General features: G+C 36.6%; 2 protein-coding genes across 11 annotated transcripts in view; one reads left to right on the forward strand and one right to left on the reverse strand.

Moving 5' to 3' along the window:
- Nucleotides 1–660, reverse strand: part of LOC107093870 (beta-microseminoprotein A1-like) — a 1,229-nt gene extending 569 nt beyond the window's left edge. The window contains exons 1-2 of the mRNA XM_015389178.1: nucleotides 644–660; nucleotides 107–188 (exon numbers count right to left, since the gene is read on the reverse strand). Coding sequence (XP_015244664.1) covers nucleotides 107–188; nucleotides 644–646 — 85 coding nt within the window. The 5' untranslated portion in view covers nucleotides 647–660. The remainder of the gene's footprint in view (nucleotides 1–106; nucleotides 189–643) is intronic.
- A 6,061-nt stretch (nucleotides 661–6,721) lies between these two features.
- Nucleotides 6,722–16,615, forward strand: part of kansl3 (KAT8 regulatory NSL complex subunit 3) — a 17,801-nt gene continuing 7,907 nt past the window's right edge. For 3 of the 10 annotated variants that reach the window (XM_015389192.1, XM_015389195.1, XM_015389196.1), the window contains exons 1-12: nucleotides 6,723–6,928; nucleotides 8,707–8,966; nucleotides 9,100–9,270; nucleotides 9,377–9,467; nucleotides 9,624–9,809; nucleotides 9,907–10,035; nucleotides 11,062–11,178; nucleotides 11,294–11,392; nucleotides 11,576–11,647; nucleotides 11,753–11,827; nucleotides 13,656–13,813; nucleotides 16,141–16,393. In XM_015389192.1, coding sequence (XP_015244678.1) covers nucleotides 8,758–8,966; nucleotides 9,100–9,270; nucleotides 9,377–9,467; nucleotides 9,624–9,809; nucleotides 9,907–10,035; nucleotides 11,062–11,178; nucleotides 11,294–11,392; nucleotides 11,576–11,647; nucleotides 11,753–11,827; nucleotides 13,656–13,813; nucleotides 16,141–16,393 — 1,560 coding nt within the window. In that variant the 5' untranslated portion in view covers nucleotides 6,723–6,928; nucleotides 8,707–8,757. Of the gene's footprint in view, nucleotides 6,929–8,706; nucleotides 8,967–9,099; nucleotides 9,271–9,376; nucleotides 9,468–9,623; nucleotides 9,810–9,906; nucleotides 10,036–11,061; nucleotides 11,179–11,293; nucleotides 11,393–11,575; nucleotides 11,648–11,752; nucleotides 11,828–13,655; nucleotides 13,814–16,140; nucleotides 16,394–16,615 lie in introns of all 10 variants that reach the window. The other 7 variants (XM_015389197.1, XM_015389198.1, XM_015389199.1 and 4 more) reach the window with 3 other exon arrangements.

Consider the following 16,615-nt stretch of genomic DNA (forward strand, 5'->3'; position numbering starts at 1 on the left):
TGTGTGTGTGTGTGTGTGTGTTTATATAGTATATTATAAATCTTTAAACCTAGAAACTCATCTGAAAATCACCATAAATATTCTTTATGTGAAATTTGGATTTTACCTGGAGTCTGAGGTTTGACCTCGCAATGAGCATCTGACAGAGATGTCAAGACACAGAGCAGCAGAGCCAGCAGCAAATATTTCTTTGGAGAAAATGAAGAACAAACAGCGCTCTTTACTATACAACAGAATTTAGAAACTATTATTTAACTTATACAGACTTTCAGGCCACTATTCATAACAATGGAGCCACAGATAGACACATTAAAAGTTCAAGAAACCCTCCAACCATCTTCTCCTTATTCTGTCTGGGTCACAGTGTGGCTGGTGCCTATCTACAGTATAGAAGTCTTTGGGTGAGAGGTGGGATACACCCTGGACACCTTTTAGACAGTGGGAAGAAGCCGGAGTACCCGGAGAGAACCCATGCATGCACGGGGAGAACATGCAAACTCCATGCAGAAAGACCCTCTGCCAGGAATTGAACCCAGAACATTCTTGCTGCAAGGCAACAGTTCTACAAAGCGTACCACAGTGCTGCCCAGAGTAATAAACCCTAACAAACAATTATTTAAACTAATTGTTCAATAAAACTCACCATCCTGTCTCTGTGATTTGTCAGCATTGACACTGTCCTGGAAAATACAAATATGTGGAGAGTCATTTCTCTTAAATACTTTTTTTTTGCCTGGACCTTTGGAATCAAACATCAGGGGGCACAGGAGTGTTACTTCACTTACTGAAAGTGATCAAAGCCCCTGGAAAAAAAACAAAAAACAAATGATAAAGTGTCCACTATTTGATCTAACTTATTTTAGCACTTTTCTCTTGTTTTGTACAACAATTACAATTGACTATACTATGATTTTTGTTTTAAACAGTTTATTTATAAGCAGGGTTAAACAGTGCTCTCTCTCTCTCTCTTTATATAGATAGATCTAGATAGATATAGATACTTTTTTAATTTAATTTTACAGTTGTTTTTTTCAATAAAGAGTTATATTGTCTTCTGGCCAAATGTTGTTGTTTTTTTTTTTTTTTTTGTCTGTTGTGTCCCCAGATATCAATAAACTAGACTATAGGAATCTTCCTGTTTTAGTTTAAATCATCCATGGAGAAAATATGGGCACATTTTCCAAAGAAAATAAATGCAGTATCTTAAGATGGCGTTTTTTATTGTTTGAGTTTTTAAGATATGGAGACCGCATTTGGAATAAGAAAAATAGAGACTACATTGCTGTAATGGTAACATGTGCTTGCATGACCAACAAAATGTATACAGAATTTATGCAAGGTCAGACCATATAGATGACTGGAAAAGAAATAGAATTTAAAGCAACATACTTGTTAAGTTTGGGGAAGAAAACATGTGCATGTTTGTGCCTGAGTTGATGATTGACCGGTGATTAGACGTAAATGTGGCTGTGTTGAATAGATTCATGTGTGCTAATTTGTCACATGGAGTGCAACATTTTTAGAATGAGAAGAATAGAAAGCTTGAAGCACTCTGTGCTTTAGAGCAGCGAAGGACAGGTAGACGTTTGCTCCTAACGGCTGCAGCAGCCCCAGGAAGACACAGAAAGGTAGGTTATCCGTGAAGCACAGAAGTTGCGGCCCACAGGCTAAAGTAACACAGAGAGATACAGGACACTGAACTACAAAACTAACAGTGCTGCATTTCTCCCAGTTAATTAGCATAGTAGATGTGATTGAATGCCAGCTTTTAGAATGTGGGACTATCTGAATGTATTATGATATAGAATATATTGGCATCAATTGTTTACTCCATACTTAGCTACTGTAGACTTGGACTTCTAGAGGACATATGGACCCCTTTTTCATCATTCTAACTCTATTCTCCCACTCTGCAGAATCTGTTAATTCAATCTCTAACGTTCTGCTCTCTCCTTTTCTCATAGTAGCTTCGCCTCATCTGTTCTTGTTTGGCTGTGACTCCATCCTGGAGAGAAATATCAGCTATGCTGCTGCCATTATAGATGTTGGAGATCGGCCTGTTTTTCAGTGTAGTCCTGTTTCTCTGACTATGATTGGTTGGATGTGCTCTCTTCATCCTCTGATATGGGAGCTGGCTCAGGGCTCATCTGCCTGGCTGTGTGTTTCCTGGATGCGGCCGCCTTTTACAGTTGCATTTTGTATCTCTGCTTCTGTCTCCTTGAACCCAGTTGGCCTCAGAAGATAGCCGCTCACACTGAGCCTGGTTGTGTTGGAGGTTTCTTCCTGTTCTTCCTCCACTGTCGCTACAAGCATGCTTAGTGTGAGGGATTGCCTTCAAGTCAGTGAGTCGATGCAATCAACTGGTTTTCCTTGGATAAAAAAAACAGAATCAATTTGACTGCATGATCTAGTGAACTGTAAAGTGCCTTGAGATAACATGTGTTGAGAATTGGCGCTATATAAACAAAATGAATTGAAATTAATTTGTTTACTTCATTTTATCTAATTGTTTAAGTCAGGAACTACTTTTAGTTGATCGGTTACAACCATCCCTATGAAGGAGCATCATCAAAAAATGGTCAGAATTGGTCCTGAAGACTATTTTTTTGTTCAGCAAGGCGCATTTAAATTAAAAAAAAAAAAAAAAAGTGTTGAATAGATGCATGTGTTCTACTATGTCACCTGGAAAGCAAAGTTGATGAGAAGGGCTTTATAAGTGAGAATACATTTAAATTCTATTCTGGGTTTAATAGAAAGCCAATGAAGGAAAGCTATAAAAAGAGAAATAGTCTTTTTATTTTCCCATTGAAGGCAAAAAAAAACAAAAAAAACAGAAAACATGGACACCTCAGCACATGTGTATCGGTATAGTGTTTAGTCTAATTTCATAAGCTTGCTTTTTTCAATAACTGCCATGGTGCTCCTTCCATACAGCATGTATTAGTTTATTTAAATATATTTCCTTACTTATATTAATTGTATGTTTAATTATCTGTGTTCAACCATCTCATTCTTAGACTTAGACAAACTTTGTAATTTTGTATACACAGAGCGCATACAAAACGAATATCCTTTGTTAAGAATGTCATAGATATGCAAACACAGCATACACAGATCAATTTTTCTATCTAATCCATAGTCTTTCTAGAAACCAGCCGCTGCTACAATTTATGTTTGTACCTGCTGAAAAAGTGTTTCTATTTGAGTTTTTTGAATAAAAGAATTGCAAGACGACCAAAAAAGAACATGAAGCATAACAAAAAAACTTAGCGAAAATTATTCTTTTTATTGCAGTTTACCATTTAGCTTTTATAAATAGTTTATTTTCCTACTGCTGCATAAATAGGACAGAGTGCAGATGGGTCATCTTTCTTGTGAACAATATATTGACATGTCTTCTCATCAAACACAGACACGCAGTCTTTAGGGAATTTCACCGGAGTTGCATACCTAAAATTAGACAGTAAGCAGAAACAATCAGATTAAACAACAAATTTTTTCTTTACATTCAAAATATTTTAGCTATGTGAGTTCTTTGTACATACCCGGTGCAGCATGATTTACAGTTACAATCCAGACATTTACTGTTGGTCCAATTTGACTCTTTAAGATGCCATGTCAGATCAACATTATCCTGACAATGGGTCTGATTTTCTGTTTCTGTGACGTGAAAAAAAGAATCATAACTTACGTTCAAATATCTTAAGTTAAACTCATCTGTCAGAAAACAAATAAAAATTCATTTGGGGAAACATTTTTTACCAGGTGTTGGGAGCTTGGCAAAGCATTGAGCATTGGACAGAGACATCAAGGTAGAGAGCAGCAAAGTCAGAGCCAAATATTTCTTAAAAGAAAACAGTGCACTTTATCAACAGTTCAATCAAACATGTTTTCAGACTCTTAATATATGTATCTTATGTAGAGATCAAGTAGATAGATCATAAAACACGGTGCAAATACGTGTACAGATAATTTAAGAGTTGAACAATCTATGAAAAGCAGCTGTTAATCCAAATTTTGAAAAGGAACTTACCATTTTGGCTGTAGGACACACTCCAAACAAAGATGCATTGAAATTTCCAAAGGGACTGGTCTTATTGTTTTTGCAGGGACCTTTGGAATCAAACATCAAGGGACACGGGACTGTTACTTTACTTATTGGAAAGGGTCAGATGGGGGGCAAAAAATATAGGATGTCTAAAATAAAGAGTTTTTTCTTGTTTTCCCTAGTGCTTTAGTGTTTGCTGGCTCTTTGTGTGTGTTTAGATAAAATGGATGCTTTTTACCTTTTGTTCCACAAAAAGTATGCAGTATCCCAAGATGGTTTTTTAATTGTGTGATTTTCTTTATAGCCATAGAAATGAATGAATATGATACGATTTAATGTCAATGAAAAGTCCTCATAAGATTAGAGGGACATAACATGTGTGAGCATTTATAAGCACATGCTTAGAGGTAAGTAAGGTTGTTTTGAGTGGCTGTGTGTGCTAACTTATCACATGAAGTTATGAAGTTGTTAGAAAAGAACTAGAAAGTTTTCACCTCTGACTTCTTGACAGCAGCAATGTAAAGGTTGACTGTTTCAAATGGCTGCAGCAGCAGCTCCAGCCAAACAGGCACCAGGCATTGCATCATAGAAGCCATTCACCCAACACAGAGGTAGGTCATCAGTAAAGCACAGAAGTTGCAAATCCCAGGTCAAGGCAAAGGGACAGACACACCAAACAGTGGTGCACAAGGGGTTTCACCTATACAAAATAATCATCTCACTCTGGCTACTAACTAAACAGCCAATTAAGCTGCATTACTCTAGTTATTTTCCTTTTAAGCAATGAGAAAGCATGAAAAAGATGTTTTTATATTAGAAGTTAACACAGATTGGTGCCGCTTAATTGTAAAAAGAGAAGACATTTAATACACGATTGCTTGTTTAATTCATTCAGAAATTAAAACTGTCCTTATATAATTATGATCATTATTAATTTATTAATTTTTTGCTCCAGTCAATGTAGAAAATAGTTTCCGGTATTCAAGAAATTACTCAAGTACGAATAAAAAATTACTCTGTAAAATAACTACCGAAGAACTGAGTGTTGACTGTAGTCACAGAGTTATGTGAAGAAGCTGGTATTTCAAAGATAAAAAATGTTTACAAAATAACAAATATGGGCAGAAGAAACACTTCTCTAAATAGTTTTTTTTAAATATAAATGAATAAAGATAATTTTTTTCCTGCAGGTATTCCATGTATGTTATAAATTATAAATATAAAATTAAATATAAATTACTTCAAGGGTAATATCTACTGTTTACCTGATCTACAAAGTTACTAGTGGTGGGTAGAGAGAGTAACCAGAAATTTGACACATGTGAGAGTAGCAATACTCTCTCAAGTATAAATCGATTAATCTGTAGATAATTTTTTTCAATTAATCGATTAATAATTTGATAGACAAAGGTTAATTAAGGAAGATTTTGTATTAAATTAAACCAGGTAAAACTAAAACTTTTCCACTTGGGGAGTTCTGGATAGAGCATATTGACAGACCAAAACATTTTTTTTAAATCTTAAATGCAAAATTCTTTTTATTTTTTTTATTATTATTTATTTATTTATTTTTTTACAATGTTGATGTTATTATTGCTCTAACTGGATTGCTCTGTCAGCTAACAGCATATTTTACAGTCTCTATACTCCATTTAACAATTAATCAATTACTAAATGAGTTAATTATTTCAATAATCGATTAATCCGATTGATTGCTTCAGATCTACTCGCGAGAATTTTACTTCAGTAAAAGTATGGGATGCAAATACTGATAAAAGAGTAGTACATGAGGCTAAATATAACTAGTTATAACTAGCAGCCCCCCATCCCCCAAAAAAGGGTCCGTTTCAGAAACCCAAGTATGCATACAGAAATGTAAATACGACAGAAATAAATACCATGAAAGAAATAAATAGGGTAAAAGAATACAAAGGAACAATAAAATGGACAAAACCACTATAACATTCAGATAAATAAATACTTAAAGAAATAAGTAATAAATAAATAAATAAAGTTGAAGAATATAATGGACAATAAATAAAGAAGGTAATTACTACAAAGGCAAATATACAAAGAAGGTAATTAAAAGAGAAATACTTATATATATATTTCTCACTGTATAATTTAATTTTTACCTACATTTATTTGTTTATTGTATTTTTGGGGGGCAATTAATTGTATGCTTATTTATTTTTGGAGCATTTATTTATTTCTGTATGTATTTCTGATTATGGCAGGATTGGTCCTCCATACTCAGGTTGTTGTTAAGAAAATAACACCAGGGTAACTATTCATCATTCTGTAATCCATTATTGTTTTTATGTCTTGTGTTACGTAAATGTCAAATTTAATATTTCAGTATAATTTTGTTAAACGTTTTAAGACTTCTAACTCCATCTTCCACTGTTGTGGATCAACAGAGCTCAAATCTAGGAGCGATCCGGTCCGTGTTTTGCGTCACAATCTGAGGCGCCACAAAACTGGGTTGCCAAATTGGTTGAATTTCAGGGTCATATACTCTGAGGGTTGACAGCGAGGCGCCAAATTTATTTATCTACCGAATACAAAATAAAAAAATAGAGTTTGATGTAAAGTAATGATGCTACACACTCATGTACAGTAGGTGGCGGTATGCACCTTAAAGTTGCTTGCGATCCGCCATAATAGAAAAGAAGAGAAGAAGAAGAACGATGCGGAAAAGGGGGGAATGTTAGCGCGACAGGGCAACCAATAGAACAACAAAAAGAAGGAAGGGAGACACGCAAAGCGACCTTATGTGGCTTATTATATGTTAAGTATAGTGATTAATACATACATACACATTTTTTCCTAGTTTCGGAAACAGTGGTGCATTAGAAGATGATCTAATCAAACGAAGAGGTAAACAACGCTAAGTGTTTCTGCTGTAGCTTGCTATATTGTGCTATGCTAATGTGGTCATGCTAGGCCAACCCACTTGATCCCTCCGCCCTCGGCCTCTTTAGCTCGTTTAAGCTAATACCCGATGTTAGAGTTAAATATTGAAGGTCCTATTATTCAGTTTGGTTTCTTCGGTTAATTAATCCTCAACTATAAGTTAGATATGTTATGGAATGCTTGAAGCTGTATCATGTTTTTAGTTCGCCTTTTTTATGTCTCTGGCCCTCCTAGCTACTTGTTGTTATTGATATTCATGCTTCCTTGGCAGACAGTCATAGCTCCACATACTGACCGATTTTATCTTTCTGACATATATTTATATGTATTATATGTGTCACGATGCTAAAAGCTTGGCTAACAAGCACAGTCTAAGCTTGTTGTTGTGTTTAGCCGTCACGCGCACAGGTGTTGGTTTCACAGTTTTTATTTATTGTTATATAATTGTAGTTATAATTATAATATTTAGTTATATACATACTAGTCCTTTACATATAGCTTAGCATATGCTTAAATTATTTGACGTGAATGTGAATTTTGTTTTAAATAATGCGAATATGTGCGCATTTTCAGAAATAAGGTCATTTTAGCGTCTTAAAGACCAACTTCAATTTACATTGTAATCCGTGAAAAGTTGTCCTGACATCACTAAAAGTGTTAAAATCAAGGAAAAAGCGATTTAAAATAAAGCTGTAAAATGTTTGGAAAATAATTTGAAATGAATGGTTTAAGTAACTGATTATTAATATACCTTTTTTTTTTTTTTTAGCCAAAAGGGACATTTCAAAAAGATTTATATTTTCACCATCTGAAATGGCAGGTTCTTTTTTTTTTTTTGGCTTGAACAAACTTGCTTTACATTGGATTTAAATGAAACAGTATAGTTATATTCTGAGTGGCTTACTGTCACAGGCCCATAAATGTGGTAATAAACCATGTGTTTTAGGTCAGCTGATTTAATTTTTTTGTATAGACAACCCTCTAAATCAGGGGTTTTCAATGTTATATTGTATGAAATTGTGTTAAATCAAACTGGTCCTACAGTCACTCTATTCCAGATTGAGTAATGTAATGAAAGTAATTTCACTGATTCCTGGTTGATGGGACAGGTGTTGTGAATGAAACGGTGCCCAGCTTGAAAGCTTTATTGATCTCCTCTTGGGGAGCAGTGGGCTGCCATCGTGGGGCACCTCTTTGCTCAGAGACCCAGAGTGGCAGTCTGTAGTAGTGGGGCTCGAACTCAGAACTTTAGAATTCAAAGCGCAATGCCCTAACCACTAGGCTGCCACTCCCCACTAATAGGTTGTGAAGCTACGAGAAACTGATGAATTCCTGAATGTACATTGACCACCAGTTACGCTCAGACTGGGTACTTTATTTCTCATTTAGCTTGTCAGCTGATTTTCATTCACTTGGATTGGTCTGACAAACGTCCTCTGGGCTTTTCCTGTTAGCAAGGCTTTGCCCTCTACTTTCGAAGAAACTCATCCATCACAACTTCTTCAACACTTTTTGCAATTATCACATGATGTAATTTTTGTAATCTAAACATCCTTAGACTGTTGATTAATTTTTGAAAGTGAGGGAGGATTTTGTGTCTTTTCCATCATAGAAGCAATGGCAGTAATGAGGAAACATGTCAACATACTTAAACATTATATCCTTTGTGGGAATAAAAAAAAAAAAAAGATATTTTTGTTCTTTCTTCATTCCTGAATGTTCTCCATTTCCTTTGTGTCCAGCTTGGCGGTGGCTGGGGTCTCTTTTTGAGCCACGTGTGGCTCAGGAAAAAGATGTACCGTGGGGATAAGGACTTACAGACATCAGCACGCAAGATGGGTACGTCCTTGCTTTTCCAGCTGTCCGCCTATGAACGCGAGCTGGATTTGGTGTTTCTGGACCACAGCTATGCCAAACCGTGGAACGCACACCCAGATGCCAGTAGCGCCCGGCCCACAAGAACTCTGTTTGTAACGCCACGTCGTCAAGCTGAGACTTTGTCGTACGTATTTTTAAAAAAAAACAAAAGGTTTTAGGTGTTCTAAGAAACTGTATGACTACTTTTATCTTTTTATTAGCATTTATTTTCAAATGGTTCTTTAATCAATTCCTTTGTTTCATTTCCTTCTATACAGAGACTCAGAGTCCTTAATAGACGTGGAAACGGTCACACCAACACCCATCCCTCTGTATGACAACCAGAAAGCACTGAGTGTGATGAAGGAGTGCGAGAGACACGTCCTGTTTGCTCGAACGGCTGCTGATGGACCCCCACCTCCTGATGACTGGGAGGAACATATAAACAAGTAATCAAACATGCATATTTATGTCTTTTAATATGCTGCATTATTTGATGCTTAAAAAGGAAGTGAAAATTAGTTCAGTGTTTTTGAGATAATTTTTCTGTTTCAGGACGGGTTGGTCAGTGACCCAGAACAAATTGTTCAACAAAGTCGTTAAAGCTCTACAAGCGGAAAGACTAGCCCGTTTGGCCAATGAAAACGTAACTTTTTTTTTTCTCGTTGTTTTTCCTTTGGTTTTAAGTTGACAAAGTTAGCGTGTCGTTGAATAGTATTTCTTTTGTTGGGTTTATTAGATGCTGTCTTTAGGACTTGTTCTTAATAACTAATGAGTCATTTTGCTTCATCTGTGTTTTTAGGCTTCCAATGAGCCAATTCTGCGAAGGATAGCTGTAGACAAGTGTGCCAGGAAGGTACGACACGCTCTCGCCAGCGTAAACTGGGAAACTAAACTGACGCAGTGGTTACACACCACAATGATCGAGTCTTTAAGCCTCTCTATGCTTGCTGCTTACTTGGATGTGCTTCAGACCTTAAAAAGCAAGGTATGGTTTTTCTCACTGTCCTTGTTTTTTTATTTATTTTTTGTTTTGTCTTCAGCTGTGTTTATTCTTACGTTATTTGATATCATTTCTTGCAAAGCTGCCGACCCTGATCGACAGAATGCTACTGCCGTCTGCAAAGACTGGAGCGCCCAGTGCTGAGGCTTTGTCCCTGCTTTTGAAGCGACCCTGGGATCCTGCTGTTGGAGTCCTCTCACAGAATAAACCGGTAAATATCATTAGATTACTTGTAAAGTACGGTTTATTTGTATTTATGTTTTTTTCTTAAAGAAGGAAACATATCCTTTCCGTGTCATTTTGGCTATATTGCATTATATAATATCAATCACATTTTCTTTTTATCACACAACCCTATTTTTAACTGTACTTATTTTACTTGGATTTTATATGAAATGACCAACATAAAATTACACCAATTGTAATGACGGGGTTAAATTATGTTTATACCAAGCTCTTTTTTTTATAAGCTAAAAATAATACATAGCATTTATATTTTACCATCTTATTCAAGTTTTTGAGAAGTTTATAATTTTTGTTACACGCATATTTTGAAAATGCCCAACATTATGTACAGTATGGGAGGAAAGCAAACACTTCTCATCAACCTAAGCACAATCCCAAGTTAAAATACGGTGGTGGCAGCATTATGCTGTGGAGGCCCTCTTCCAAAGCAGCTAAGAGGAAGTAGGTCAGAGTTAATGGAAAGGTGGTAGGTGCTAATAGAACATAATCCTGGAAGAAAAATTTGTTTAAGTTTAAACAACTTGAGACTGGTCCAGATGTTTCCTTTCTATAATTGAAATGGTTATAAACATACAGCGTAATTATTTAGCTTGAACAAAATGGGTCTGATTGGCCTAGTCAAATCCAGATCATGAATCATTCACTGATGCCCTCTGTTCAATTTACTGAGCTCCAGCTTTTATACAAAGAAGTGCATCCAGCTATTTTTGTGGATTTGCAAATCCGGCAAAGATTTGCAGCTCTGGTTGCTCTGAATGTTAATTGGGAAAAGCTGTGACCTCAACTGGGTCTGAAAATAAACATCTGTTTTATTTAGGAAAAGTATAGAACCGTTTACCTCTGACTTTACAGTATTTTATTATTTTATTTGGTTTGTCACATAACATCCCCCAAAAATAACTTAAATTGATTGTTGGGTGTTAATTCAATATTTTTCTGAAGAAGTGTGACTTAATGCACTAGACACTCATATACATTTCTTCACATTCAGTGCAAGCTTCCCGGATCTCCTCTGATTCTGATTGCACCATCATTCCCAACTAATCCCGCCCTCTCCACCTCACGGCGAATGAGATTCTGGCAGTCCCAGCTCTCCTGCTTGGGAAAGGTTGTAATCTGTTTTGTTTTGTTTTTTTGTTTGTTTGTTTTTTTGCATTTTAAATGAAAAGCATATGATTTTCTTTGCAGAAAAGAGTTTAATGACTGCTGTTTTTAAACTATAGGTCATCCCGGTGCACACTCACGTGAACAGTGGGGCCAATATTGGAATCACGCAGTGTTTGGAGCACATGCTGGGGACTGTACGGGCCAAAGTCATGGAGGTATTATTTCGTCTTCATGTTTGTTTTCATGATTTTATTGTTGCCGTTTGATGGGTCTTCTTAGAGTTTTATGCTCAGTGGAAAATATGTTTCTACTGATGATTTCATAGAAAAATGTATTGGCAGTATTATGTCTATACCTTAACTGATGTACGGATCGATGTATAAACCTTTTGTCAACAGGTTCATAGCCACTTCCCCCACAAGCCCATTATCCTGGTTGGTTGGAATGCTGGTGCGCTTATCGCTTGTCATGTAAGCATCATTTATAACTTATACCCTCCAACATTTGGTTGTTTCTTTGTTTTTTCTTTTAATTAAACCTGTCAGATATTTAAATGTATTCCTGTTGTACATTAGGTGTCTCTCATGGAATATCTGACGGCTGTAGTGTGCCTTGGCTTCCCGCTTCTAACAGTGAATGGGCCTAGAGGGGTAAGACCTGAACTGTTCCTGCTCAATGTGAAAATGATCAAATGGTAATTTGAGCCTTAATTCGGTTTTGTGTTGACTTGGCATGGGTCAGTATAGAACTCTGACAGTGTGTTATCTTAACGAGAAATATTGCTGTTTTATGATCACAGCTCTATTTCTGTGATGTTTGTATTAAAAAAAGAAATAAAATGCCTGCTGAAATGTGCTGAATCCAATCTGCACAGTGATTAAATCGTGCAGATTATCTGCAAGGTGGTGTTGTAGCAGTCAGAGTTACAGTTTAGCTAAAAAGATTTCCATCACTGCTTATTTTCATTATCAGACTGCCAATAAAAGCTTTTAAATCCACTGCTGTCATTTGAGTTAATCAGTGGTGACTGGATATTCATAACTAAATATTTGACAACAAATTAGTAAATAAAGGTAAAATCCTGGAATTAGAAGAAATCGTCTTAAGATAAAGACTGTCTGTCATTGAAGGGTGAGAGAATTAAACGACAGGTAAGAATTTTATCCCTGACGTATTAAGACTTAACATTCTTACTGTCCTGTAACTTTGCTTATTTATTCCATTAGAGTGCAATAGATATGCGCTTTTAAATTAAATGGTACAACATTTTATTCTGGTGGAGCATGCCCCCCGTTCCCCTCTAGAGGGGTTTAAAGATTTTGTGTCCGATTGTGTCGGACAAGGTCGTAGCGTTTAGGTCTCATTGAGAGTCAATGGGGATGAACATACCCGACACAATTATAGGCTATTTTAGACGGACTGCACAGCAAGTCAGTGGCAATTTCTCTGGTCTGGCAGGAAGAGAGACACCGTTACAAAGTAAAACACATCTGTTTTGGGGAAAAATACAAAATAGAATCTGTTACTGCACTGAGTTGCTAATCGTGTAACTACCCATAATATGAGTTCATGAGAACAGAAAAGGGATAAAGCAACGATCCTCTTTGAGTCTCATAAGGAACAAAATATCGAGGAGCAGACGGAACAGGTAAGCGAAGGTCACCACTCTCCCCTTTTTATGGAAAAATAAAAAACAGCATATAAACCGTCCTACTGCTTTTATTGCTGTTATTCTTTAGATGTAGTTCTCATTATGTTAATATTAGCATATAGACCTTCTTGATCTGATCTGATGATGCGCTGCACAGACTCATTACCACTCATTATGGTTTTATTTATTTATTTTTCATAACTTTTCATAATCTGTCCAAATCAAATGTGGGAAACTGCTTTAATTTGTGTGGCACAGATACATTAGTTTAAAAAAAAAAGAATCTGCACAGATCTGCTCACCCTGCCTAGTCGGAGCCTCACTATACGCAGTCAGTTTGTCATGGGAAAACATGTTTTGGACATTAAAAAGTCGCACGCAAATGGTGTTTTTGAGCAAAAATCGTCTTACCTGTTTTCATGTATGATTATGCACAAAGAAGGCACAGGAATGAGCATGAAAAAGTGTTAAAAAAAGGCTACAGAGGGAACCTGTCATTCGCCTTATCAAATATATAAATGCTGAGAGGAAGTTGTCTATCTCCATAACCAAACTGTCTGCCTCAGTAACATAGTGATAATTGTTACAGTAATGCCTGATAATAAAGGTTAATTTAAAGACTAACCCGCCCTATCATATCTACTTTATTGCTGCCTCTGGCTGCTGCTGTCTGAATGCAGGTTGGGCAAACTTCTTCCTCCAAGCTGTTGCGGTCTGTCTTCTTGCAGTAGCTGAAGACCGGTGTGCCATTATTCAACATGAACCTGTAAAGCTAAAGGTTCAGGCCCATGCCTAGTGACGACCTGTTTGTGTTTACTGGTTTACAGGATGTGGATGACCCACTGCTGGATATGAAGACGCCGGTTTTGTTTGTGGTTGGTCAAAATGCTCTCCAGTGCACCACCGACGGCATGGAGGAGTTCAGAGAGAAACTGAGGGCAGATAACAGCTTGGTGGTGGTGGGAGGGGCAGACGACAACCTCAGGTCAGTCACAGTTTTAAAACGTTTTTCTCCTAAAGCCATTCCAGTCCTCAACTAGACCAGTTTATCACTGGTTTCCCTCAGCCTGAAAACTGAGGCTTTGAAAATAATGGTAAATATAGTGATTATAATGCCAGTATTATTAAATAAACATTGTTTCTTTGGTCTTTAGTGCAGATGATACCAACAGGTACCTTTATGTATGCTGTTGTTGTGGTGTGATTTTGCCGTCTACAGCTATCAAACTGTCAACTGGCTGAATGCTTCTTCAGCATACAAAATCTGAACTTTTTGACACTTTAGAAGTAAAAAAAATATGGCCAACAATTGTTTTACTCCTACCAAACCTTTCCTTTATTAATGTTACACACATACATTGTGATAATGTTTGCAGTGTGTTTCTGCAGCTCTACTAATTATTGGCTCTAGGGACGGGAGATATTGAATGAGTTAATCTAGTTGATTGATTTGTTTTCTTGGAGTGTTAAATCGGCTTCATTAAGTGTATTACCTCACTAAAAAATCCCTCACACTCAACTGTGCTTAATTGTGTGTTTTTTTTCCATTTTAAAGGCAGCACAGCTAAATAGGCGCTTTGGATCATAAATTAAGGAGCTCGTCGAGTGTTTATTTTTACTAACAGGACCACAATAAGTGCATTCTGCATCTTAGCCAGCATTAAACAGGTTAAAATACTCCTGAACATGACTGTATGGCTCCATGCTTTGGTTTTCTACAAACTATAACTGCCTGACCTCACTTAATGATGAACAACAGCGCCCTCCTCTGGATAGCTGCTCCACTAAAACACTAATAGAAGGTCTGCCAAAGCGGACAGTGGATCAGTGGATGGAACACATTTTAATCAAATAAACTATTAAGTGACACTTATTAGTCATTTGAATATTTCTTTGCATCTCTGTTTGGCATCTATAGTTTTTATTTCTCTTTGTGTCGTTGCACATAAATAGTCCAACACTATCTGTCAACACTGTTTTCAACATGTTACTATTCTGTAAAAAAAACAAACATGACAAACAACTTTTTGTTTAAAATAAATGTAATTCTGATGTTTTATCTTCTGAAAATATTGGCCTTTTGATTTATATTTAGATTGTAATTTAAAGTAAATCTTAGTGAGGATTGTGTCCTCACTTAGACTAAGAAAGTAGAGCACATCACCCCAGTTCTAAAGTCCTTACACTGGCTCCCTGTATCTCAGAGAATAGACTTTAAAATACTTCTGTTAAATCTCTGAATGACTTAGCACCTAAATACATCACAGACTTGCTATCAGTGTATCAACCCTCCAGACCACTCAGGTCTTCTGGCTCCAGCCTGCTCTGTATACCTAGGACCAGAACTAAACATGGAGAAGCAGCATTTAGTTCCTATGCTCCACGTATCTGAAACAAACTACCAGAAAACTGTAAAAGTGCGGAAAGCCTGACTTCCTTTAAATCAAGACTAAAAACACATTTGTTTAGGATTGCCTTCAACTGTTCTAGTTAAACAGTTCAACTGAAACATCATTAGTTCAACTTTTTTATTTTCTTTAGTCCAACTGTTTCTAATTTTCTTTTTTGTTTTTGCATTTTTTATTTTATTTTTCATTTTTTCCTACTTGCTTTGATTCTGTTTTATTTTCCTATATTTTAATCATGTAAAGCACTCTGCATTGTCTTTGTACTGAATTGTGCTATACAAATAAATTTGCCTTGCCTTGCCTTATCTTTAATTTAGTCATCAATGCTTCAACAAACGAAAAAAGAAAAGAAAAAAGGAGCCATTTACCTTTTTAGGCCCAAGGTGATTGAACTGGGTTTGGTTTAGATTTCTAAATGAATTATTCAAAATGAATTGGGATACTTGTAGAAACCCCCAGTTTTATAATCCTAAACAGCTGATCTGTGATCAGTATAAGCACTGCTGTCGACATGCGTTAAAGCTTTATTAATCATCTGTGTCCATGATCATATGTGAACTTGCCGTTAGGCTAATGCAGTTTTTCCAGCTGATTTTTGCTCAGCTGAATCATTGATTTTTCACTACCGCTTCGTTGGGGGCGTTGATGTGCTGGACTGAACGCCGTCTCAATCTATTATTGGAACAGGCCTCTCCATACTCGGCATGACTCAGCTGATCTGTAACACCAACCTTTCATATGTTAGCAGCAGAAAGCTGCTTCTGTTTGGTCTGTAGATGAAATAGAAAACCAGGCAGAAGAATGTGTTTTTTTTTTACTGTGCTGATAAGTCTCATCTGTTTGTGAGCCTCACTTTGCAGGGTTTTTGCATTCAAATCTCAATAATGAATGAATTTCTCCACAGAATCAATTCGGCAAAGATGAAGTCTGAAGGGTTGACGCAGACGATGGTGGACCGCTGCGTTCAGGATGAGATAGCTGACTTTCTGTCAGGGGTCCTCACCCGGGCAGAGGGCCACAGTCATGGCTCTGGAGAGATGAGAGACCTGGACACAGAAAAGAAGAAGAGGCCTCGACGAGAGCTTCCTTTTGAAATGGAGAGAGGCCGACCTTCATCTCCTGCGCTCAGAGTTTCCATTTCCCCCTCGGGCTCAGAGGTTTGTTAAAATTGTTTTATTTTCAATTCTCCAAAAATGTTTCTGGAAAAAATTTTTTTAAATGTATTTCTAATGGGGGCTGTCCTGATTCGATATGAATAATATTTTATCCGTCAAATATTAAGCCAAAACTGATATCAGATTTTATCAGCCGGCATCTAAAATCTCTGATTTAGTTCTGATAGAAACTAGGGGTGGAACGGTTCACAAAATCCACGGTTC

Source organism: Cyprinodon variegatus, unplaced genomic scaffold, assembly GCF_000732505.1.
Source record: "Cyprinodon variegatus isolate N-32 unplaced genomic scaffold, C_variegatus-1.0 Scaffold451, whole genome shotgun sequence".
Classification (NCBI taxonomy): domain Eukaryota; kingdom Metazoa; phylum Chordata; class Actinopteri; order Cyprinodontiformes; family Cyprinodontidae; genus Cyprinodon; species Cyprinodon variegatus.